The sequence below is a fragment of the Euprymna scolopes genome, chromosome 37, assembly GCF_053919585.1.
Source record: "Euprymna scolopes isolate OS-2025 chromosome 37, ASM5391958v1, whole genome shotgun sequence".
Classification (NCBI taxonomy): Eukaryota; Metazoa; Mollusca; class Cephalopoda; order Sepiida; family Sepiolidae; genus Euprymna; species Euprymna scolopes.
The window spans coordinates 11,775,311-11,801,126 of NC_136518.1; the positions used below are offsets into that span (position 1 = coordinate 11,775,311).

The 25,816-nt window shown below is 31.8% G+C and overlaps 1 protein-coding gene across 12 annotated transcripts in view; it reads right to left on the bottom strand.

The window, feature by feature from the left end:
* LOC145261088 (septin-5-like) overlaps window positions 1-25,816 on the bottom strand; it is a 494,396-nt gene that overhangs the window by 81,011 nt on the left and 387,569 nt on the right. For 7 of the 12 annotated variants that reach the window (XM_080119272.1, XM_080119277.1, XM_080119269.1 and 4 more), the window contains 4 exons: window positions 25,196-25,297; window positions 19,761-19,857; window positions 16,872-16,923; window positions 13,212-13,316 (listed from right to left, as the gene is read on the bottom strand). In XM_080119272.1, the coding sequence (XP_079975398.1) occupies window positions 13,212-13,316; window positions 16,872-16,923; window positions 19,761-19,857; window positions 25,196-25,297 (356 nt within the window). Of the gene's footprint in view, window positions 1-3,362; window positions 3,405-13,211; window positions 13,317-16,871; window positions 16,924-19,760; window positions 19,858-25,195; window positions 25,298-25,816 lie in introns of all 12 variants that reach the window. The other 5 variants (XM_080119270.1, XM_080119267.1, XM_080119274.1 and 2 more) reach the window with 1 other exon arrangement.

The window sequence follows — 25,816 nt, forward strand, 5'->3', positions numbered from 1 at the left end:
GATACTCCACCAGACTAGATGAATTCTTGTTCTGGAATCCGGTAAGACAAGAAAGATATACTATAACATATTTAAACGGTCAATTGGGGAAGAGGAAAATTATGTTCCCAATGTTTTTACTAACTCAGTATTTTAGATGTAAGGGAGAACGTTAATGGAATATTTGAATATCTATGCATATGATGTAGATCAAATGTTAGCGCCAGGGTTTGGTTGTTTTGTTTTACGGCATATCAACCCTTTTCAGGTTATTTAATACCGAATCCAGTTATTTTGGAAATAATGTTCATGTTGCATCCAGTTATTTTTTAGAAGGTTTTTATTATTCAAGCTCTTTGTATTTTCAATTGCTAGTTTGTAGTGTTTGGTTTGGTTGTTTTATAGTGGGTTTTATTGTTTTTGTTCTGTGTCTTGCAGAACATGAATGAGTTTTGCAATGGGAGAGGGGAAAAAAGGGTTACAGTATTAATGTTTGATACATTTTAAGTTAGGAAACCAGTCAAAAAGTGGGGGAGATAGAAAGAGTAAGGGGGAATGAGAAGGGGAGGAAAAGGAGGGTTGTTCTTGGTTTTGCCGAACATAATTAAGTTTTGCAAAAAGTAGAAAAACAAAAAGCATCGATGTTAGGTGCATTTCGTCTCAGGAAACCAATATCTTCAGACAGCCTGATGTGATACTATAAAGTGGCCCTGGGGGGGGGATTTGAGCCACTAAGTGCTGAGAGGGGGGAATAGACAAAGGAAGAGGAAATAGCTTAGAATAAACAAAGAAATCGGAAATATCCTACAATCAACAATAGATAGGAAATAGCTTAGAATAAACAAAGAAATCGGAAATATCCTACAGTCAACAATAGATAGGAAATAGCTTAGAATAAACAAAGAAATCGGAAATATCCTACAATCAACAACAGATAGGAAATAGCAAACAATAACAATAGAAACCTGATAAAACGGAAGGGCAGCTTCTGGTAGCTAGAGTGGGGTGGGCGATCGGAGAGACCAAGACAGAGGAAACAGTCAGTTGACATCTAGATGCACTAGACGGCGGATGGGAGTTGATAACGACTACAGTTGAACAGTTATAGAATTGACTGTGAAATAGAGACGTGGACAATTTTAGAGTTGACTGTGAAACAGAGATAGATGAATGTAACATCAATAGGATGGGGGGAAGACACACACACACTCACAAGTCCAACAGTCAATTTACATGTGAACATTGGCGTTTGTGTTTTTCCTTTCTTTGTTCATATTTCTATTTTGTGAACCGCGTGTGTTCTCATCAACAGTCGCCAACGGGAAAAGGACGATCTGGCCATAAGAGGAATAGAAGAATAGTCGAACGAAAAATCCACGGTACACGACGTTGGGAGTCGGCAATCTGTTGTGGGGCTCACGTGGGGATTACACTGATCTAGTAGCTCCAGGGAGGGGGTCCTTTGAATTTTTAAGAACTTCGACTGAAGTAAAATGAAACAACTGAGAATTTTAATTTTACACACACACACGCATATGTATATATACACACGTTTGTATATATGTATATACAAACGTGCGTACGTGTGTGTGTGTGTGTGTGTGTGCAGATATATATAGATACATGCACACACACACACATATATATACACACACAACACACGTGTCTGTGTATCTAATAAATATATATATATATATATTACACATACGCACACATTATTGTTTAAGTAAGGTAAGTTGTTTGAGATTACACAAAAACCTATTTCATTTTGAATAATTTTGGCGATTACATTAAGATTCCAATGAAAATAAAAAAAATGATATCAGCATTTTTGAATTACACCTTCGTTATTTGGGAAGATGATTTGATTCCTTACGAATGCAAGTAATTTTCTTTTTTCTTTTTATTGATTCTTTCCTTTTTTATATTTTTTTGCCAAATATTGCAGATTAATTTGAAGCCGTATTTCATATTTTCAAAAATGTTTGTTTATTACTAAGGAATTATTTACTTTTATTAATTAAATAAAAGAACAAAAAGGTGTTAGCAGAAAATAAGACCGAGTCATAACCTCTACCATGTTTGAAGCATCAGGGCGGGAAGGACAGGATTAAAGAAAGCTATGTCATTAGGAAATAATGAAGCTAAGATAAAGGTAATTTTGTAGTATAATTAACAGCAGAAAGATTGAAAGAAAAATATATATACAACAAATAATTTTATTATAAACGCATTACAATTTCTGACCTGTATACTTTAAAAATTCTGAAACTGTTTTCAAATTTTTTTTTTTCAATTCAAAATCATTAAAAACGTTTTTTTTTTTTTCACACAAAAATAAAAATGACTGCTGGGTCGTCTGATATCATTAGTGATTCATTCTTTAAAAATAATCGTGAAGAAAAAAAGAAAGTGACTTGCTAACCACTAACTAACCTGAGTGGCCATTAATCTCCTTGGACTCAGGGTTGGTAGTAGGGTAAGTCTTTCTTTTTTTTTTTTTTTTTTTTTTTTTTTTACTATTAAACCTGAAATTATCCAAAATCAAGCAACCACCTCCCAAGATGGACACCATCTTAGATTTTATTTTTTGTTTTGACAAGTGAATTTAATAACAAATTTTGAGATGATAAAGATTACAGTTTCCACACTTTAAAAGTATACTGGTCGGTAGAAAATTAAAATTCAATACATTTGGTGAAAGTTGTTATATATAAGTGAAATTATATAAACATCAAAAAAAAAAAAAAAAAAATCCAATGCAGATTAATCTATATTTTAACAATGTTAACTTAAACCTCTGTGGAGTCGATCACACTGTTGAAAAATAGATACATTCGCGTTAGGTTATTTCTGATTATATAGTTTCACTTATAATAGCTCTAAATATGTAGTGGCACACTTAAATAAAATATTAGTTTTGTTTGTTCAATACATTTGAACTTATTAAAATTATGATTTCTGGACTGTTAACTATAGTGCAATTTTACCGGTTTTTTTTTTTTGTTATTTTTAATTAACCATTCCATTATTATTTTGGGAGGTAAGGATAATTTTAATCCCTTATGAAAGCAAGTATTTTTTTTTTTTTGCCAATGCCATAAATTAAAAAGCCAATTTTTTTTTATTTTTCAAATTAAAAGAATATAAAAAAGTTGTTTGGTTCCTTCTTACCAGAAGTTATTCATTTTTATTGATTAAATGAAGAAAAAAAAAAAAGCTGTTAGCATAAAAGAAAATGGAAGTAGTAGCCATTACCATGTTTGAAATTTCGGGTTGGGAAGAAGAGGATCAAAGAAAGCTATGTCGTTAGGGAATAATTAAGCTAGGTTAAAAAAAAAAAAAGTTCACCAAAAAAACAATCTGAAAGAGAGTGGATGTACCTGGATCTCATTGAGGGGCGGTGGTTTGGAGATCTTACAAATCTGGAACGGATAAAAAATGGGAAATGGAAAAAAAAATGAAATTTTTTCTTTTTTTCTTTTAAACAAGAAATGCACAAGCCTCGGCCATGTTGAATTTTGCTTGAATTGGAAGAAAAAACATCATTATGACAATAAAAACACAAATACAAATATTACAAAAAATATTTTTGCCATTTTGAATCTTTGTAGCAATACATACACAAAGGACACATAACATTTAAAGAATTAATCACAAAAAATAAATGCTTTATACATAAATTATTAATTTGAATTCTATGATGTGAAATGGTTAAGTTTCAAATCTAGAATTTTTATTAAATGCAAGACATTGCACTTTGGATTTTACCAAACAATTTGGATACGAAATTCAATATTTTTTTGAACAAATATATAATTTCCCTTACTCTATGATTTTAAAACCTTAAAAACTTTTAATTATGATTTTCTATGTTTATTGTATTTAGCAAATTAGGTATAAACCATTATATTATTTGCTAATATTTTCTCCTTTGAGGAGATGGGTAGACATCGAAAACCTATAGGTTAAGGAGATATACTTTTAGAATTGTATTCTTTGTCTTGCATAGAATAATAAAAATTCTAGATTTGATATTTAACCATTTTGTCATAGAATTTAAATGACTAATTTATGATTTATTTGCTCTATCTGGTATATTGAGCAATTTTTTATTTAGTTGGGATTGTCTTTATAAAATATTACAGCCAATAGTATTTTGTAAGACCAATAATCACTGGATTTCCATACCAGTAGATCTATCACATTACATTATTCTGAAGTGTGTGTATATATATATATATATATATATATATATATATATAATATATGAGGTGCCTTCAATAAGTTTCCAGAATTTTTTTGTATGGCCACTTTTATTGATAGTACACACATGAGACTCTAGTCCCCTTCAAAGTAATCTCCTCCGACTGCAATGCACTTGTTATACCATTCCAACAACTTCTGGAAGACCCCCATGGAATTCCTTTTGTGTGAGAGTGTCAATGACCCTCGCCACAACCTCTAATTTTCTCAATTGTCTAATAACAGCCTCTAAGGTTTTCCTTGAACTTAGGGAATACCCAAAAGTCACAGGAAGCAGAGTTTGGACTATAGGGAGGATGAGGAACTGTTTTCATGCTCATCTTGATCAAATAGTCCATGACAAGGATGGGGCTGTGGACTGGTGCAGTCGGGAAAATCTTCCACATCTGTTCCGCATGAATAATTGTGTGTACAGTTCACACACTGACATCAAACTGCATTTATTGTCTCTATTGGTACATGACCATCCTTATCCATGAAATTCTTTATTTGGCCAATCAACTCTGGTGTTCTGATGTCCTTACTCCTCCCACACTTCTGATCATCACTTACAGACTCTCTGCCTTCCTTGAACCTCTTATGCCACTCATTGAAGGCACCTTGTGTGTGTGTGTGTGTGTATATATATATATATATATATGAGAACACAATTTAAGACTGTAAATTATACTTTACATGAGTTTATTGTTTGACAAGATACTCAAATAAAAAATATTAAAATTTCCTTAATCCACAGAGTTTCAAAGAAATGCATTCTTCTCATCAGAGGAAATGAATATTATGGTGAACATATGAATTTACTAGTACTGGCATAAATTGAAACTGCATTATATGAAAACTAGTCATTTCAAATCAATGCATTTTAGGTTAAAAAGGAAAAACACTTTCATACTTATGTGCCATGTAGAAATTAGTAAAAGTTAAAATAAAAAAATGTCAAGTAGAAAAATATAATTAAATAAGTTCTATTTTTATTTGTATTTTAATTTAGAGTTTTATCGTAGTTGATAATATTGAATACGTCTTAAAATCCAAGGGAGATAACCACAGTTATGATGTTGACTAAATAATTTTACTCCGTCATTTCAAAATAGAAAATGGCAGAACAATGATATCTATGGGAGGAGGGGGAGGGGGGGTAGAGAAAAGGGCATCCCCCACTAAGCCACGAAGTCTATTTTGTACTCTGTCAAGACAGCATAGGCTGTTTTTAACAGCTCCTGCCCAGATATGGCAACAGTATTCCATCCTTGGACGTACTTGGCTTTTATATAGATAGAGAATTGCATCAGTAGTGAGATATCTTCTGGAGCGGTAGAAGGATCCCACCATCTTTCCAGCGACTTTGGCAACAGACTTGATGTTCCATTTCAGATCAGGAGTAAATGTCAAACCCAGAAGCTTGTCAAAACACTGGGCCTCACCCAGACGAGAGCCATCCATCACAATTGATGCCAGATGTGAGGGGGGGGGGGGCTCATCTAGAGATCTTGCTGGAAGTTTAAATCAATAAATATTTATTATTCTATTATAACTACAAGCCGTGGAACACGTTTCTTAAACCAAAATCAAATAAAAAAGATAAAGGAATTGGTTTTGGCATTGGGAAATAGGCTCCAATTTTTCCGATACCGATACCTCAAAAAACTCCAATTTTTCCGATTCCCAATTCTGATTCCGATTAATCGTCCCAATACTAATATATATAAATATATATATAAATGTGTGTGTGTGTGAATTTATTGTTTTATTCGTAAGAGCAGTGTGATAATGCTGCGTTTATATTCAAATCCACATTCACATAAATGCCATGTTATGTCACGCTTTTTGTCAAGATGCATTCATATATATATTTATTAATTATTTGAGAATAAACAGTTACATATGGTCGCTACAAATAGCCATCTGTTTCAGTCAGTGAGACTTCCTCAGGTGATCCGGAACCCTCAACGCCACAAAGAAAACCCTTTTGTTTGTGGCGTCGAGAGGTTCCGAGTCGCCTGAGGAAGTCTCATTGACTGAAACAGATGGCTATTTGTAGCGAGCATATGTAACTGTTTACTCTCAAATAATTAATAAAAAAAAAATATTTTGCTCTTTTTATTGAGCCTTATCTAACAACCTCGTTGTGTTCATTAGTCCCGACTTTTGAACATCTCAAACCTATATATATATATATATATATATATATAAAAATCAATTTTTGTGTACATAAAATTTATTTTAAAAATTATACAATTAATATTTTATGCTGAAAGAAGAGTTTCAAACAATAAAACACGAAAACACAATGAGACGTGAAGACAGAGGACAGGAGACAAGAATCACCATTGGTAACATTCACAGAAACAATAACAAACAAGACACAAAACATCTGACAAAAAATATAGAAAATGTTTTCAAAAATGGACGTTGAATAAATTTCATGTTCAATCCTCTTTTTTTTTAATTTAATTGTGTGTGGATAATAATTTTGGAATTGGAAAGATTTAGGCCGAAATCTAATTTGAAAGATTAAAAAAAAAAAAAAAAAAGGAAAAAGAAAAAAAAAAAGCAAACAATAAATTAAGCCACCATTCATTTTAAAAAAATTAAAAAAAAAAAAGAAAAGAAAGAAAGAAAAAGAACCGGGGGGGGGGGCCATATAAACTCATAGTAAGCTGAGATTCAAGTTTCTTTGCGTCTCTCAACATCCTCTAACATTGTTCTTGCCAGCGAATTTCTTTTTTTTTTTGTACAAGTTTATATTAATATAATTATATAAAAAATTCTCCCACCTCTGTGTAATTACAGTTTATGAGTTATTCCTATTTACAATGCCTCCCCACGGGACAGAGTTAGACACCAGGGTCGTTTTTTAATGTGGAGAAAAGGAACAAAAAATAAAAAAATTGTCTCAGTCGTGAAGGATTTCTCTTCCACTGACAGAGAACAAGAAATTGAAGTGCAGCACCTGAAGAACAGATACTACACTTTGATCTTGACCCAAAGGCCAAAGTTTGACTTTATGAGTTATTGAAAATAACACTGTTCGAATTATCTCCCTTTGATCAGGTTAAATACTTTGTTGAATTTAGTTCCCATTCAGCTGTATTTCTTATTTACGCTGTAACGAGTAAATTCTCTTCCTTGTTTGTTGTAAGCGAGTTTCGTATATGTGGACATTCAGTTTCCAAAATGTAAATGAAATAGAGCAGATGTGTATTAATAATAGAAAAAGACCTGCTCGCGTGTTTCCATTTTTTTAATTCCTTTGTCGTCACCTTTCACAAACAAAGTCAACAATCTATTTTAAACAAAGTACGTCCTTTTTAATTGATTGATTTTAAAATCAATAAAAAGATTTGAATATTCAACAAAACAAATGCAATAGCGTTAATCACTAAAACATATTTTAAATCCTTTTTTTTTTTTTTTAAATATAATTTAATGACAAGTTCAAATCGACCACATTGCATTTCTATTTCTTCATAAACAAGTCAGCCATTTTAATCTTTTTGTTAATATTTGAAAAAAAAAAAAGAAATGAATTACTTGGTGACGTTTCGGAAGTTGAAAGTAATTTTAAAGTATTCAAACTGTCAAAGATAACGTTGTTTAAACTGCTATTAAAACTCTTACAAAATTCTTAACAAACCTTCATTTAATTAAAATCTAATTTTAGAAATTTTGAAACTGATCCCGTTAGATGTTATGGTTTGAATATAAGCATAATTATAATTAATCAAGTTTAAAACATGATAAGAGGCGAATACGAAATGGAATATATGTACGCATATATATATATATATAGAGAGAGAAAAATTGACAATACAAAATATATACTGGTGCATAGAGATTTAACAATCAGCAATTCAATAAGGGAAATACATGAACAGGATTGCGTAAAAATGTTCTTTATACCTAGGTATTTCAAAGCCCAATGCTTCTCCTCGTCTGACGAGAAGCATTAGGCTTTGAAATACTTGAGTATAAAAAAGCATTTTTACCCATCCCTATTCATGTATTTCCCTCATTTAATGATTAATTTATGATCATTAAATCTAAATGCACTAGTATATATACTTTTGTATTGTCAATTTTTCTTTCTGTGTCTAAGCTCCAACTCATATGTTGAGCTTTTTATTAGCACAATAAGTCTCCAATGAAAGGACTGGCTGTAATCGTAACTCCCTGCACTGATGATTCCCGAAAGGATGAGTGTGTAGGTATTAAAATAATTATAGTAATAATTATATCAGCCCCTTTAAGCACTCGGTTCTTATTGTTGAGCGCTCAAAGTTGAAATTAAATATATCAGTCACTTAAGCTCACGTGCGCAGATCATGATGTTATAATCATAAGATCATTCTCGACTGTCTTGACATTTACATTTTATATATATTTTTTTTTTTTTTTTTTTACACAGTGATCACCACTTATCAAGGCCTGGAAGCCACTCAGGGATAAGGGTTATTGCAAGTACATTAAGTTAGTGAGGAGATTTGCTGAAGTGCTTACTTAAAGGGGCGGTTCATTAGGAATTTGTTAACATTGGACTTGAAGACATCCAAGTTGTAGTCCGGAGGGAAGCAGGCAGACGGAACATTTCATTTCAACTGTATTTCTTACGGTTAACGTTTGCTGAGTGGTTTGTTTCTTGCTAATGGAGTCAGAGATGGCTTCGTGGCCAGGTTCCAATTTCCCCGCCAGCTGTAATTGTAATTCCCTGCACTAATGATTCCCAAAAGAATGAAACACAAGTGTCTGTAAGTATTTTATTTCCTTATAATATATACTAATCTTATTTAAGAAGCTCAATGTAATTACAGAGCAATATAGTGAATGAATGACAGCAGTCTATATTCCATAGTTTATGATGTTGACCATCTTACAATTTATTCCTTTAATTCAGTTGACATTTATGATTCTTGAGTTAAGGGCAAAATAGGTTCAGTAATTGATATAATAATTGATTGATTTTGCACTACGAAACAGATACTGTCAAGAATTGTAAATGTCAACTGAATTAAAGGAATAAATTATAAGATGGTCAACACCATGAACTTTGGAATCTAGACTTTTGTCATTCATTCACTATATAAACCTGTTATACCATGTTCCTCAGGTTCTGATGAAGTGACAGAAACAAAAAAGGAAAAAAACAAAATTGAAACATGAGTCTGACGATGGATACAAAAGGAAAAGGAGTTTGGATCATTTTTCAAACACGGTCAGTTTTGTAGGGTGGAAGTGGTTGGGAAAGGAATGAAGTATCATGCTCAGTCATTTTTTACACCCCCCTCAACCCCCTATTCTTAAAAATTGGAATAACAGTATCATTTTTTTTTCTTGTGTGTATATAATAATAATAAATGGAAAATGGGACGAATATTTATACAGTAGAACCCTGGGATCGTTTTTTATCAGGTTATGATGTGGAATACAATGTTTTTCCAGAACCTGGTTACAGTATTGCCCCACCTTACGTTGTTATTTATGTTATTTGATTATACATATGTACTGTATTTTGTTACTAATTTTTAATGCAATATCCCAGGGTTTTACTGTGTAAAAGACAAAATCAACAGCAGAAGACTAATTATATATATATATATATATGATTAGTTTTTTTGGAAAAAGAAATCCAGCTGAGTGCTCAATTAAAAGGAAAATCCAAAATATAAGAGCATATTTATATTTTGTGTACAGAAAGTTGTTAGATGAGACAAGTCATTGATACCATCGGTTTCAAGCCCGATAGTTAGGACCGTTTAAGATATCCTTATCAAACTCTCTTCAGCCTATATTCGTCTTCGAATTTTCCCAGTGTACTGTTTTCCTCACTTGATTGTGTCTATTTTTATATTCTCTTTGTTTGCTGCAAAGGCTTATTATAGTTTATTGTTTCGTTTTTTTTTGGTCTACAGAGTCTGCATTTGCTGCTTTCTTGTGTCTTGTTGATCTTTACTTTGATTATCATTATCAGACTTTCTATTGTTTTTAGCTATTTTTTTTTACTAAAAAATATGCAACCAATAAATCCCAGACAACAATGGCTAGTGTGAAATATAACTGCTATTAAATTTCATAAAATTAAAATCCAATGGAACTTAATGATTCATGAGACATTTAATTGTGGTTTTTGATCATTAAAAAACATAATTATGGTTTATTTATTAATTTATTTTAATTTTTTAATATTAATTTTTTAAAACACATTATTTTTAAAATGTCTTCTATTCAAAAATTGTAATATAAATTTTCAAAAAATTTTAATATAAATTTAAAAACAGTTTATTTTTATGGAAGCGTATAAGTCTATAGCAATGCAGGGAACCGACTTGTATTGGCATGACGTATGAACAGAAATGGACAAAGGTCTTATTTGTTTTGTTATTTAATTTCGTATATCCATTTATTTTTCAAGATAATCACAATACAGTAAATATGAACTTACTGTTTGATGCAACTGGGATGGTGGAGAACTTAATATTTCGAGATAACATCTCTTTTTCAAAAGAAAAGGGACCAAAAAATGTCCTTAAAAAAGGAAAAACATTGAAATATTGTAAGGCTGAAGTGGATGTTGGAGCAGGACAATTGTAAGGCAGAAAAAAGGGTTTATGCATGGGTTTCTACATTTCTATTTCTATAGACATTTTGATTTTATTTATTTCTATAGACATTTTGATTTTATTTATTTCTATAGACATTTTGATTTTATTTATTTCTATAGACATTTTCATTTTATTTATTTCTATAGACATTTTCATTTTATTTATTTCTATAGACATTTTCATTTTATTTATTTCTATAGACATTTTCATTTTATTTATTTCTATAGACATTTTCATTTTATTTATTTCTATAGACATTTTCATTTTATTTATTTCTATAGACATTTTCATTTTATTTATTTCTATAGACATTTTCATTTTATTTAGACATTTTCATTTTATTTATTTATTCATCTGCTGGATTTAATCATTTTTAAAATTTTTTTCTTTCTTTTTAATTATATTTTTTATTTATTTATTTTTTTTTTTTGCGAATGAGATATCGGTTATTGTTTAAATTCTTACCAGAAGTAAGTAATGCTATGAGTCCGTAATGGAGACAGCGTTTAATGTTAAACCTATTAAGTTTTTCTGTTAGGCTGTGTGCGTCAATAAAATATGCTGATCTTATTTTTTATTTTTATTATATATTTGTTTATTAATATCCTATTTTAAAAAAAAATTAGATATATTTGTAATATGCTACTTATTATAGTACGTGCATTGTCGTGGCAATGCTTTAAGTTGATTTAATTTATATATATAAAAGCGAAAATGTGTGTGTGTGTCTACACTTTTTGTGTATGTCCGGCAAAGGCTTTTTTTTTTGGGGGGGGGCGCACGGTCAGGTCACTCTTTCTTAAAACTTTTTATATACTGTCTAAATCATAATATCTATGAGTAACAAACGGGGGTTGCGTCTATCTTTAATTTGCCCGGCTTTTACACGCTATTTTCGAGATTTTTTTCGATCACCACATCTTCGTTTCGCTTTTCAGTATAAAAAAGCGAAACTGTGAAAACGAATTTGTATTCTCAGCCCTATGTGTCGAGACGTCCAGAAAGCAAATAAGGTTTGATCAATGCTGGGAGAGAGAAAAAAAAAACAAAAAAACTCCGTCATATAAGACAATTGCTATTCATTGGGGGGGGGGCAAACAAATACGCAGAAACTGGCTTGCAACGCCAAACTTAAGTTGCGTGATGTTTGACATTTTCATTTTATTTATAACGTTAAACATTTTCATTTTATTTATAACGTTAAACATTTTCATTTTATTTATAACATTAAATTCTCGCACCTGTCAATTTCACTTTATAAACGTTAAATCAAGACAGTTTTCACTTTCTCTCCCCTCATAGCCGAGCTGGTTAGATGTCAGGGTTTTTTTCCCCCTTTCTTTTCCACCTTCGTGTAAAGGCTTCAGGTTTGAGCCTACTTTCCTACTAAAACTTTTTTTTTCTTTTACACCTCCAAACACCCGGGCAACGTTTTTTTTATTTTTTTTTTTTTAAACAGGGTTGTTTTGATCTACCCCCGCCAACACACACATCAACACACACCTCCAAACACCCGGGCACCCCCGCTAGTCTAATATAAAATGAAATTGTTTATGCGTAGGGTTTCTTCATATCATCGCTGTTAATATAAACGTTTTCTTTTATATACTTATTTATCTATTTAATTTAATCATTTTTTTTAATTCTCTCTTATTATTTAGGTTATTTTTTCTTTTTTTCCCTTCCTAAAATTTTAGTTTATTTTTATTTTTTAATATTAATTCTTTAAAATGTTCAAGAAAAGAAAAATGAATCATAAAAAAATGCTTTAGAATGCTAACATGTTTAAAAGATAAACATATCTTTATCATATTTTGACTTTTTAAGGTAAAAGAAAAAATTAATATACATTCATAACGTTATTAAAAAAAAAAAAAAATGGTACCTTATTTTAATCTTCAGTATTTTATTTTTAATATAAAATTTGTAAAATGCATATCAATTAATTTTTTTAATTAAAAAAAAAACAAAAACAAATTGATATTTTTTTTTTTTTTTTTTTAAATATTTTACATTCTAAAAGTGCTGCTGCCCATAAAGAAATACACAACGACAAAAAAAAAAAAAAAGACATGTTATTCCAAAGAGATCGATGATTTATGGTGGCATCAGTGCGTTTATTTATCCCCCACTAAATTGACGTGAATTTAAAAAAAAAAAAAAAATAGGGTGATACAGGAATGTGCAAATTGTACGGGTCATTTTGCCCACGAAAACAGCAATACAAATTGAAAACAAATAAAACACACACAAAAAATAAACAAAAAAGTCGCAATAAAAAATGGTAAAAAAAAAAAAAAAATGATTTTGTAAACGATGAAAACCAAATCCCCCCCCCCCGTTTCCAAAAATGGTTCCGCCACTCACTTGCGTTCTTTGTTTGTGTTCTTCATCTGATCGGCTAAATAATTGGCGCGGTAATTTTCGTAATGGACGTCAGCAGTCACATCCTTCAAGTCTTGCATGTGTGTGCTGGAAAAATAGCAAAAAAAAAAAAAAAGATGTGATAACAGAGTTGAACAAGTTATGCCAAGTGGCACATGGACACTCGTGTGGTTTATATTTTTTTGCAATCTCTTTTCTTTACATCCTTTATGGAAATTGCTCCAGACAAGGCATGAAGCCACTTGATGTAGGAAGCTAAAAAACAAAAAAACATACTACTTCAAGGTTAAAAACTTGTCAACAATAAATGTTAGATATTGAACTAGTCCTTATTATAAAAGTGAAAGTAAATTTTTTTTTAACCAATTTGGGTTAATTCTATATTCAAAATAAAATGGACGCTGTTTTCATAGAAATGTTGCTAAACTAATAGTTGCTACATATTATTGTTTTTTCTGTCTAATTTTTGCCCTATCCAGAAAAATATCAGCTTTATGAAAACATATTTGTTGATTGAATTTTCATAGGTCATGCTAGTATATATTAATATGTTAAAGCAATTTCATGTTTGTATGTACATTATCACCCTTCACCCCTGTTTAAAAAGATGTCAAAGATGGTACAATAATATCAGAAAAATTGCATTAGTATACAACTGTGGAATTTCCATGGATCGCGTTTGTTATTTATGTTGATAAATTATATTCGCAATATGTGATAAACTATCTCTGTTGTATGCATTGTATGTCTAATTAAGTATATTTGCAATATATGATAAACTATCCCTGTTTAATGGAAAAATAAAAATTAAAATTTGATAGAAATATTTTTTTTTTTTAAATTCAATTTTTTTTTTTCCTATAAAACAAAAAACTTGATTTAAAATTCTATTTTCAAAATACACAAATAATTTAACGATAAAAAATTGTAAAAAATAAAGAAAAAATGTTTTACGAGACAATTATCCCCAATGAGGTTAAATGGGCATAAGATATATATATATATATGTGTGTGTGTGTGTTGCTTAAAGTATGTCTGTGTGCGTTGTACAGTCTTGCAAAGAAAAGAAATTTGACTTCAGCTTTTTTTATTATTAATGTTCGTTTCATCATCAAACCACTGACATGCGTTTTCCAAGCCAGCAACAATATGGCTGCATCCTTGCTTTTCCCCCACTCTGTGTCAATTAACAGTTTATCAGTCCGCAGCTACAACCAGTTGCTATGTCTGCAGCTCACCCCACAGCACATGGTCATCCGACAACTTTGTTAAAAATTCAGATTGCATCTTGTTGTAAAAGTTCCTGTTGCACTGACATGTGCTTAAAAGTCCTCATATGCTGCTGCATGATTAAAAGTTCTCTTGTGCCAGCACGTAGTTAAAATCTCTTATGATGTTGCTCTCACAGACAGCACTAAATGACCCGACAATCAGGTGATGATCGCCATGTCTAGACTTGTGGCATGTGTATATTTCTAGAATTTCAGCATGGCAATAAAATAGGTCCAATCGAAATTATACTTTCATATTAGATGTAGGAGCTGGGGTCACGTGTGGAAGATTGAAAAAATTTTAAATCAGTCTTGAGTCAAAGGACTGCATAGATTTTGGCTGAGCACTGATAGGCATGAAAGAATAAAGATGAGAGCCTTTATTTCTATTAAAATGCTCTCTCTCGTGAAGGGAGAAAAGGAATCAACTTTTCTTATAGTCTCAACGAGACGGGCAATGAATAATTTTTTTTTGAGAGATTAAGACGCCGATTCAAAATTAGAAATTATCATATCTCTGTAAGACATGAGCAGAACATGTGCATGTCTGTCGCAGTGTGCGTGTCTGCCTATGAGAGCAGAATTCAACATAAGGTTATCCATAGTGGATTTAACTTATTACGTGAGCATCGTGCATCCAACACATTAAAGAAAATTACTGTGTTTTTATGAATTTCAGAATCGAACATCTGAGGATTTTAATTATCAGATACTCAATCAGAGAAAAGATTGGTGAATAAATTATCTTTCGTCTTTGTTTAATCAAAATATTTTTTATCAGTTGATTGAAATACTTGTTGGACTTTTTTTCTTCCTTAAATTATAATTTGAACTTTTTCTTCCTTAAATTATAATTTGAACTTTTTCTTCCTTAAATTATAATTTGAACTTTGAATGACTTTAAATTATAATTTGAACTTTGAATGACTTTAAATTATAATTTGAACTTTGAATGACTTTAAATTATAATTTGAACTTTGAATGACTTTAAATTATAATTTGAACTTTGAATGACTTTAAATTATAATTTGAACTTTGAATGACTTTAAATTATAATTTGAACTTTTTCTTCCTTAAATTATAATTTGAACTTTTTCTTCCTTAAATTATAATTTGAACTTTTTCTTCCTTAAATTATAATTTGAACTTTTTCTTCCTTAAATTATAATTTGAACTTTTTCTTCCTTAAATTATAATTTGAACTTTTTCTTCCTTAAATTATAATTTGAACTTTTTCTTCCTTAAATTATAATTTGAACTTTTTCTTCCTTAAATTATAATTTGAACTTTTTCTTCCTTTAATTATAATTTGAACTTTTTCTTCCTTTAATTATAATTTGAACTTTTTCTTCCTTTAATTATAATTTGAACTTTGAATGACTTTAAATTGGCATGCATCAGCCCACCTGATGATTCGTATTTCTTTTTGAAGCCATGAAAACTTTACATTTCGACATTGCATTCTGCAATCAGGAACTTTGAGTGACTCATTATCAATTATCCTTTCTTTCTTTTTCGTTTTTCGAAAATGTCATATGATGTCACATATTCTTTTCGTAGCCTGGAGAACTTTGCGCTTCGATATTGCATCTCATAATCAAGAACTTTGAGTGACTCATTTCGCAACTTATCATGATTTCTGTTATTGATTTCTTTCTTTCTTTTTTTCTCTCCTTTTCCGTTACTGGGTTGATTTTTATAAAAAAAGAAAAATAAAATTTAAAAAAAAGAAGAATATACGAAATGTATTTTTGTCTTTGAATTCGCGTTATCATTTTCATTTGCCTCGGCCATTTATGTGCATGCTTTTATTAATCTTCCAGTCACTACTCAAGGAATGTCAGGATAATCAACCTATGCACAGCTTGGTATCACGGGGAGATTTTTCCCCCATAGTTTTTCATTTGATGAGAGAGAACAGAGTGGTGCATTTTCGTTGGTGGATTATCCTTGTCTGCACAGTTTTTTGAGCGAAAATGCAATTTTCCCTCAAGCCGGCATGTGGTTAAAAAAAACAACTCATACCAAAACATGCTTTTTTCTTCTTTCTTCCTTCCTCTTCCTCCGCTGTGACGTCACCTTGTGCCACTACTTGGTAATTTGTCATACCGCTGCTGTTAGATACACACCAACGGCTTCATTGTATGTATTGTATGTGGTTCTTTAACAATTATTTTTTTTAATTCATTATTGAGATGAGTATTATTTATTAATTTTTATTTATTGCGGACTAGGAAAAAAGATGAGGATAATAGTCCGCAATAAATAAAAATTAATAAATTATTTTTTTGCTTTACTAGTTAATTTTAAATAAGTTTTTATTTTAATCACGTATTGTTAACAGAGATACAATTGATGAAGACTAGCTTACCTGATTAACATTTGTCGGAGGCGGATAAAATCACAATGATTAGGATTGTCAACTGAAATAGAACAATAAACAAAATTAGTAAAACAATTCACAGTTAACAATATTTGGATTTATTTAACATACTAGCAGTTCAGCTCGGCTTTGCCCAGGCCTTATGTACTCTTAATAACTTTGTATGCATATGTATATATATATTAAGAAGTTTGTACTCATTTCTAGGTAACCTACATTTAAAATTTCTAGGGTTTGGACCAAAAATTGGTGGAGGAGATTGGTAAATCTCAAATCGTTGAACTTTGACCCCTTAACAACAAAATTTCTGACCAAAATCCGATTAAAATGATTTTCCTAAATCTCAGTAATCCTTTTGTTAAATCTGTTTATCTACAGACTCAAGTTTGTAGATAAAAATTGACAGAGTAGTTTGCTAGGGGAATAGATAGATTAATTCACTATTAATCTCGAACCAAAAAATTATTTGCTATTAATTTACTATTGTACTCAACTCCACACTTATTAAATATTAATCCACTATTAATCTCAAACCCCACCAAAAAATTGACAAAGTAGTATGCTTGGGAAATGTGCTCACACACACACACAGGCGATATTACTTTAATAGATAGATTAATTCACTATTAATCTCAAACCCAAAATTATTTGCTACTAATTTACTATTATTCTTAAATCCAAACCTATTTACTATTAATTCACTATTAATCTCAAACCCATAAAATATTTGCCATTAATTTACTATTATCCTCAAGTCCATACTTATTTACTATGAATTCACTATTACTCTCAAACCCAAAATTATTTCCTATTAATTTACTATTACTCTCAAAACCAAAATTATTTACTATTAATTTACTATTACTCTCAAACCCAAAATTATTTGCTATTAATTTACTATTACTCTCAAACCCAAAATTATTTGCTATTAATTTACTATTGCTCTCAAACCCAAAATTATTTGCTATTAATTTACTATTACTCTCAAACCCAAAATTATTTGCTATTAATTTACTATTACTCTCAAAACCAAGCTTACTTGCATTTCTTCCTGGCTTTGCTCGAGTCCTTTGTGCTGTTCATAACTTGCCCTATGTGTGAGTATACTTTTATGTAAAATTTCACATGCTTAGACCAAAAATGTCTTAGTAATTTTGTAGAGACCAAAGAGCTCAATTTTTAAGTTCAAGTGTTTAGACCCAAAATTGGCAGAGGAGTTTGGTAGAATCTGCAAAGGTCAACTCTTTAAACTTTGACCTTTTGGTAGCCAAATCCTTGCCCCAAAACATATTAAAATGCTTGCTGTATGTCTGAATACCCGTTATATAAAATTTCAAATGTTTAGACCCAAAATTTGCTGAGTAGTTTTCAGTGTCTCTGAATACTCTTTATGTAAAATTTCAAATGTTTGGACCAGAAATTTGCTGAGTAATTTGGTAGACACCGCAAAAGTAAAATTTTTTAAAACTTTGACCCCAATTTTGAATCCTTTACATTTATTTTTTGGGTCTCAAATCAAATTATAAAGTTAGATCCATGTCCAAGTAACCTACATTTTAAATTTCAAGTGTTTAGACCCAAAATTGACGGAGGAGTTTGGTAGAGTTTTCAAAGGTCAAATCGTCAAACTTTGACCCCTTGACAGCCAAATTTCTGACCGAAAACGGATTAAAATGATTTTCCCAAGACTCAATACCCCTTATGTCAAATCTCAAGTTTGTAGACCGAAAATTGATAGACTTATTTGGCAGGCAAATGTAGACAGACAGACATTTCCACTTTTATAGATAGACATATAATAATTATCCTATTTTGCATTCGATAATGACATATACCCCCCTTTGGCGGGGAGGTATATGCAAAATGATGGATTTATATGTTGTAACCTGATTATTTACATACAGCATAATCACGTTGACACATTGGTTCTCGTTAGATCACAAGTTAAGCAACGTTGAATCTGGTTAGTACCAGACGGGTGACCAATTTGGCAATACCAGGCACTGTATGTAGAGGGAACTCCAACACCTCCATGCAAGAGTTGCCAAAACCTAACGTCATCATCTCCCCCTAATGAAGATATATATGCAACTGCAACTGGGGATCACTTGTGAATTTCATACTCCCATGAAACTTTTTCCTTCAGAGGAAACCAGTTAAACACGCTTTAGGGTTAGTGCCAAATCTTTTTCATTTAAACTATTCAGGTTTAAATGAAAATATTTGGCACTATTTATTTGTGATAAATTTGTGTTCATGTTCTCAAAGGTTGTCACAACCGACGGTGGTAATGGGGATCAGCTCCCTCTCCCTAAAAAAAAAGTCTCAAATAGCTTCTGACAACCAAGTCCAGCTCTTGGCCTTCTCGTGTGGTTTAGCTACTAAACCTGGCGAAACTGTTTATACGAACTGAGAGAAAGGGCAAAGGCAGTCCACTGGTGCCTTAAAGCCAGCCACTTCTGGCAGGTGGGGCTTGTCAACTTTGGATGGTAGCTCACCAAAGAGAAGAAATCTGATTCAAAACCTCCACTGCCTTGCGGAATTATCCCATCAGGCTAAGAGAGTAAACCTCAACAGAAAATCCTAAGGCGGCCTGACTTTATATTGTCATCACCGGCAATTCCTGTGATGCAGTTAGAGCCGAGCTGTATTGACTCTGTCTTTCCCTTGGATCCTCTGGCTTTGTGGAGAGGGGGGAGAGGGGGACTGCTGCAACAGCTATCCTTCCATATCATCGTGCCCAGGCTATGTATTTCCAATGCTACACTATTGTCTCCCGAGACGAACAGTTGCCAACAGCAACACATGCTCTCAAACATTATTTCAGCCAGCATCATATGCTCACCCCTCCCATAAGTTTTTGTGGGGCAGACTTACCTTCAACGATTCCCCATGGGTAGACTCTTCCTCGGAGCCTTTTACCGTTCACCTCGACGACACTGTTACAACCAACGACTGCAAATGGAACTGATTTCTGAAACAAAAAAATAAAAAATAATGATCAATGAAATCAGTTTGGTCGGGGAAATACTGCTTCTAAACATTGAGCATGGATGGACCAGACCGTTGAAAGATTGGTCCCAAACCATGATAAGTGGTGAAATTTTGTCCTCAAGCATGTGGCAAAGTTCTCTAGCATATAAGTCAAGTCAAGTAACTTCCACGGATGTGAGTTCTGTTTTTTAGTCCGAATCTTTTTTTTTTTAAATAGAAAAAAAACTGATTTTTTTTCATCAGACAAGTTATTCCTATGGATTCGATAAAAGTTTCTATTCATAGCTTTACATTGCAAGTGAAGCAATCACATTTTCAAGTGATTTTTTCCAAGCGGTGACTAGGAATAATAAAACGCTCATCTTTTGGCAATTATTTAAACAATAAAAGGATTAATAGCACAATATATGCTTTTTTATTAACAAAAGCTGTTAAAAAAACATCTGAAGAATTTGTGTAAATTGTTAATGCAGGGCTTTACATTGCGAGTGAAACAGTCTCATTTGTGAGTAATTTTTCCAAATGGTGATTTTTTTTTTTTCACTGAAAATCTTCCAAAGCTCATTGCTGAGTGAAAAATGTCTTTTCAACTTTGTTTTTCAATAAAATGAGCAAAGTCAGATTGTTTTTTTAATAAAGGCTGTTTACAAAACGTCTGAAGAATTTTGAATGTTCATACCTTAAAATCTTAACATAAAATTAAGTGCATATTTAGAATTACACTTTTAAATAAGTTTAATTCTAAATATTAAATACAGAAAAATCTTTGTGATGTACGTGCTCATCACGGAATGAAAATGTCATATTCCAAAAATCATATGGGTTTGGCTAGTAAAAGAAAAAAATTTAGTAGATCAATTAAAGATTAATTTTTCCGTAGAACCCCGTTATTCAAAATTTTGTGTAGGTTGACATTGAAGTGTAATTTTTGAATTTGGAGATAGGTCATAGTAATTTTTTTTTTTCTGTTTCCTGGTGAAGATTCTTGCATATATATATATATATATATATATATATATATGTAAGTGTTGGGATGATTTATCTGAATCAGGAATGAGAAAAAACAGAGAGAGAGAGCATCAAAATCAGAAAATGTGTGCTTATTTTCTGATGCCAAAAACGATTCTTTTGTCTTTTATATTTGATTTCATTCAAAGCAAAATCATTCCATTGCTGGTAATAACGATAAAATAATAAATATGCATCGATTTTAAACAGCCAATAAAACAAAAATCAATAGATCATCGCCGCAAGTGTATTTTTTACGTTTAGGAAAATATATGCACATTTAACATGTGCTTTTGCAGTAATCGGGGGAAAAATAATAACTCTACAGTTAAATATTTAGAGATTTCAGATTAAATTCCCGATTCCGATACAATTACCGATTCTGATTCTTTATAAATCTCTAAATATTTAACTAAAGAGTTGTTATTTTGTCCCCGTTACCGTAAAAAAAAAAAACACAATTTAAATGTACATCTATTTTCTCAAATATAAAAACACACTTGTCGGGGGGGGGTATTCTATCGATTTTAGCTTTAATTTTATCGATGGTAGTTTAAAGTCAATACATATTGATTATTTTATTATCACTATCAGCAGTGGAAGATTTTTCTTAAAGAATTGTTTTTGGCAAATAGGCACAAATTTTTCTGATACCCCAAAAGTTCAGATTTTTCCGATTAATCGTCACAGCACTAATATATATATATATATATATAAATATATATATATAAACCAATGGTAGCGTATAAAGTAATGCTCTTTGTGTAAACAAAAAGAGCTTAGGCGTTTGGACAATGTTTAAAACATTGTAATTTCACATATCCATGTAGCAACAGGCAAACAGTGTAATAGTTAGAAGTGCCAACTGTCGACTAGATGATCAAGTTTCGATCCTGGCTTGAGGTAATTGCTAGTCTAGCCACACTGATGAGCTGTGATACAGCGAAACAGTACTGTATGTGGATGAGTATATATATATATTTATTTTGTTTAAAATATAGTTATCCACTGACACGTGTTTCATCATTTACAACTCCCCAGAGTGGCTGAATCTAGCAAGATTCGAAATCTGGACCCCATGGAAAGAAGCCTAAACCTCTACCACTGTCCTATCTCGTGCGACTCTATATATATATACTCAGCACAATATAGTCTGTGTGTGTGTACTACACACAATACTTCAATTAAATCACATCAATCTCCTAAAGTCAGTCTTTGTGTTCACTCTCTCTCTCTCTCTCATATATATATATATATATGTAGCATGTAGCGTCTGCACCATAGTAACGACTAGACTGAATGAACTGCAAATAACACTGCGGAAAAGAGGATACCCACTACCACTAATACAGAAAGGTATTGAACTGGCTGAAAAAATTCCAATAGACCAACTAAGAATCCCAAAAGAACACAACAAAGAACAAATTCTAGCATACAACACAAACAACCCAGAACTATTTACACAGATAACAAAAAACCTTATCCTCCTCAATCAGAATGACAAACTAAACAACATACTTAAAACAACAAAAATAATAAAAAGCAAACGCCAACCCAAAAACTTAAAACACATCCTAACTTCCTCAAAACTCGTCCCACATACTACAAAAGGGGTTACAAAATGCAACAGATCGCGATGTGGAGTATGTGACATAATAATAGAAGGTAACACATACACATTCAAAAACCCAACACAAACATTCAAAATAAAAAAGGATCTAAATTGCACCTCCAGAAATGTAGTATATGCACTAAGATGCACAGCATGCAACAAATCCTACATAGTCGCCACCAAAAATTTCAGCAATAGAGTGGCCTTACATAAGAGCAACATCAAAATTGCAGATAACAGACACCTCTATGTTTCAAAACACGTACACACATGTAGTGGAAATAGCTTCAAAATAATACCAATCTTCCAAACAGACAATTATTTTTATTTACTTACACAGAAAAAAAAACTTCATAACAAGATTCACTCCCGAACTAAACAGAGCCTAATATCAACACACAAAAACATGAAATGCAAGGCACACTCGCATGCACATACATATACATGTACACACCCACACATAAATCAGAACCGACACATTAAAACACACACGCGCGCGCGCATACAACCACACACAGACATAACACCCCTGTCTCTAATACAACACACTGAACAATACCAACCTTACTTAACCTCGAAACCAACAACACTAGGAAACACCTAGAACCATAGTGTAATATCTGTTCCAACACCTCGCTCCCCCCTCAGTCAGTGGAGGAGAAATCTCTCATGACTGAGATAACTATCATCCCTTCTATCATCCCCCCTCCCATACCTATACCCCTCCAAGTGGCCCCTCCCCTCTGGGGAACGAGATCTTCCCCACACTAGGAACCGATCTTGAGTCTCTCCATACCCACATGGGGAGACAAATAAATAGAAACATTAAAAAATCCCCTATATATATTTATAAATACACCTCTTTATCTAAACAAACATAATATAAAGAATACCCGAACAGTCTAAGACTGAAACGAAAACTCACAATACTAAAATCTAAGAATCCAAAAAATAAATATCAAAACTGAATGAAAACACCCCTACCCTTATTTCAGAGGTGCTGGTTCTCCCCCTTCCTCCTCACACATACACATTAGTAACGACTTTGGATCACAGTTATCTTCCTAGGGAAGCAAATAACTTCATAATACTATAAAACAGAACACACATTCTTCAAACCAATAAAAGAAAACACACACACCCTACCCTAAAGGGAAAAAACAAAACAAAAAAAAACAAAGAAAGATAAATAAAAACACAAGCAGAAAGAGGGAGTGAGAGAGAGAGAGAGAAACATAAGACAAGAGTGACCACAGCCCAATAAAACAGTAATAAAAATTGAACATTCCAATGAAAAGTAGATTCACTTACACGTTTCCATATCTCTCTCGGAAACATTTCAAATGACTACGAAAATGCTCTTTTTACATCTTCAACACATCTTGAATATATTCTAAGCATTTTAAATAATTTCTGAAGAGGACGCCTCACAGAACGTCTGAAACGTGTTAAAAACGATTTCAATGATTTAAAAACATTATTACAATGATCTAAACATAATTTTCAATGAAAAACCAAGACACGGAATAATAAAATAATGTTAAAAAATACACATTGTTGGTGACCACCCCCTTATTTAAATATATAATTATCCACTGATATGTGTTTCGTCGTCTATGACTCGTCAGAGTGGCTGAATCTAGTGAGATTCGTAATCGGGACCCCAGGGTAATGAGCCTGACCTCTTTACCCACTGGTCCATCTCGCCGACAGTTAGGATATGTCACGATTTATTTAGATGTTATTTGTTTTTGCGATACGTTTTGAATGAATTCAATTTACGAAAGTGCATTTTTACCTAAATGCGAAAAATATATATATATATATATATGTATATATATATATATATATACACACATCATAAAATACATTCTCCATATGCTTTAATAAAGATCTTCAGTGATCCACTGACTTCATTGCCAATTTTGTATAAGTGAACATAAATGACTTATATGTGCGTGTGTGTGTGTACTGCTTCAATCACACTATATCCACCACCTAAAGTTTATATACACTGCGCGAGTGCTATTTGAGAAGATATTATTTTAAGTTCATTAAACACTAAAATTTTTTATAAACTTAATTTTTTTACTTCAGATAATGCATTCAAAGGAAGACGTCAATCTAAGAAATGAAAATTTATGCAATTATAGTTGCTTTAGCTGCAAAACATAATTTCTACTTGTATATAGAAGGCACTTTGTGTGTAAGTAGGTTTGTTCCCTATGAACCCCGAAACAGCTCGGCCAATTTTTCTTTTGAAATTTCATTCAAATGTACTTCATGTGACTGGGAGTGTTCTTAGATAGATGTACGACAGGAAGAGACTATTGGTTGGTGCACTAACCCATATATAGCAACAATACTCCATTTATAGGAAAACAATGGCTTTGTAGAGGCGTAAAAGAATACTGGTAAGTGTGAGAAGTTTTCTAGCCTGGTACTGAGAATCCACCTTTTTGTGCAGTAGACTTGGCAGTATCTACAATTTATTTCAATTCTCACAGTTCTCATAATCTCTACTTGTATGTAAAAGGCACTTTGTGTGTGTGTGTGTTTGTGTGTCGGTGAGTTTGTTTGCTATGGATTCCAAAATAGCTACGCTATTTTCTTCAAATTTCACACAAATGTACTTTATATATCTGGGAGTGTTCTTAGGTAAGTTTTGTATTTGATAAGAAAAAGCTGCCAAATTTACCTTGAGTTCTTGGTCTTGCTTCTTAAAATCTTCATCCTCATCACTATCACACTCGGGGAATTCATAGATTTGGATTTCGTGTTTCTGAATTTCATCAATAATCTGGAAAAGAATAAAAAAGATAGTATTTTTGAATTCTGGTTTCCAAACTCCCGATGATGTGTTTTTAAAAAAATTCAATTTTGCCTTCAAGCAAATGCACCCACCCATTTTTCATATACTGGTGTCAGAGTCAGAAAAAAAAATACTTATTAAACTCACTATATCTGTGTGTCTGTCTGTCTATTTTTTCAAAGTGCATCTCCTCTGAGATGCAGGGTTGCAGAGCAGCACATCAAATGATTGCACTTTTGTGGACTATTGGTTTCTGAGTTTTTATCCAGTAAAAATAGTTACTAAGGGGTCAAAATTGAAAAAAAAAAAAAAAGTAAAAAAAGAGGAACTTGGCATGCGTAAGTCAACTAAACATGCTATTTTTACGCATGCGCAAATATACATTTATACATTAAAGTTAGTTAATTATTAACTATTTCCTATCCATCTGACAATACCTCAAACGATAACAATCAAGGCTGGAGCACTATATGTTTTGGTTTCGATTCTAGCTGATGGCACCAAAGT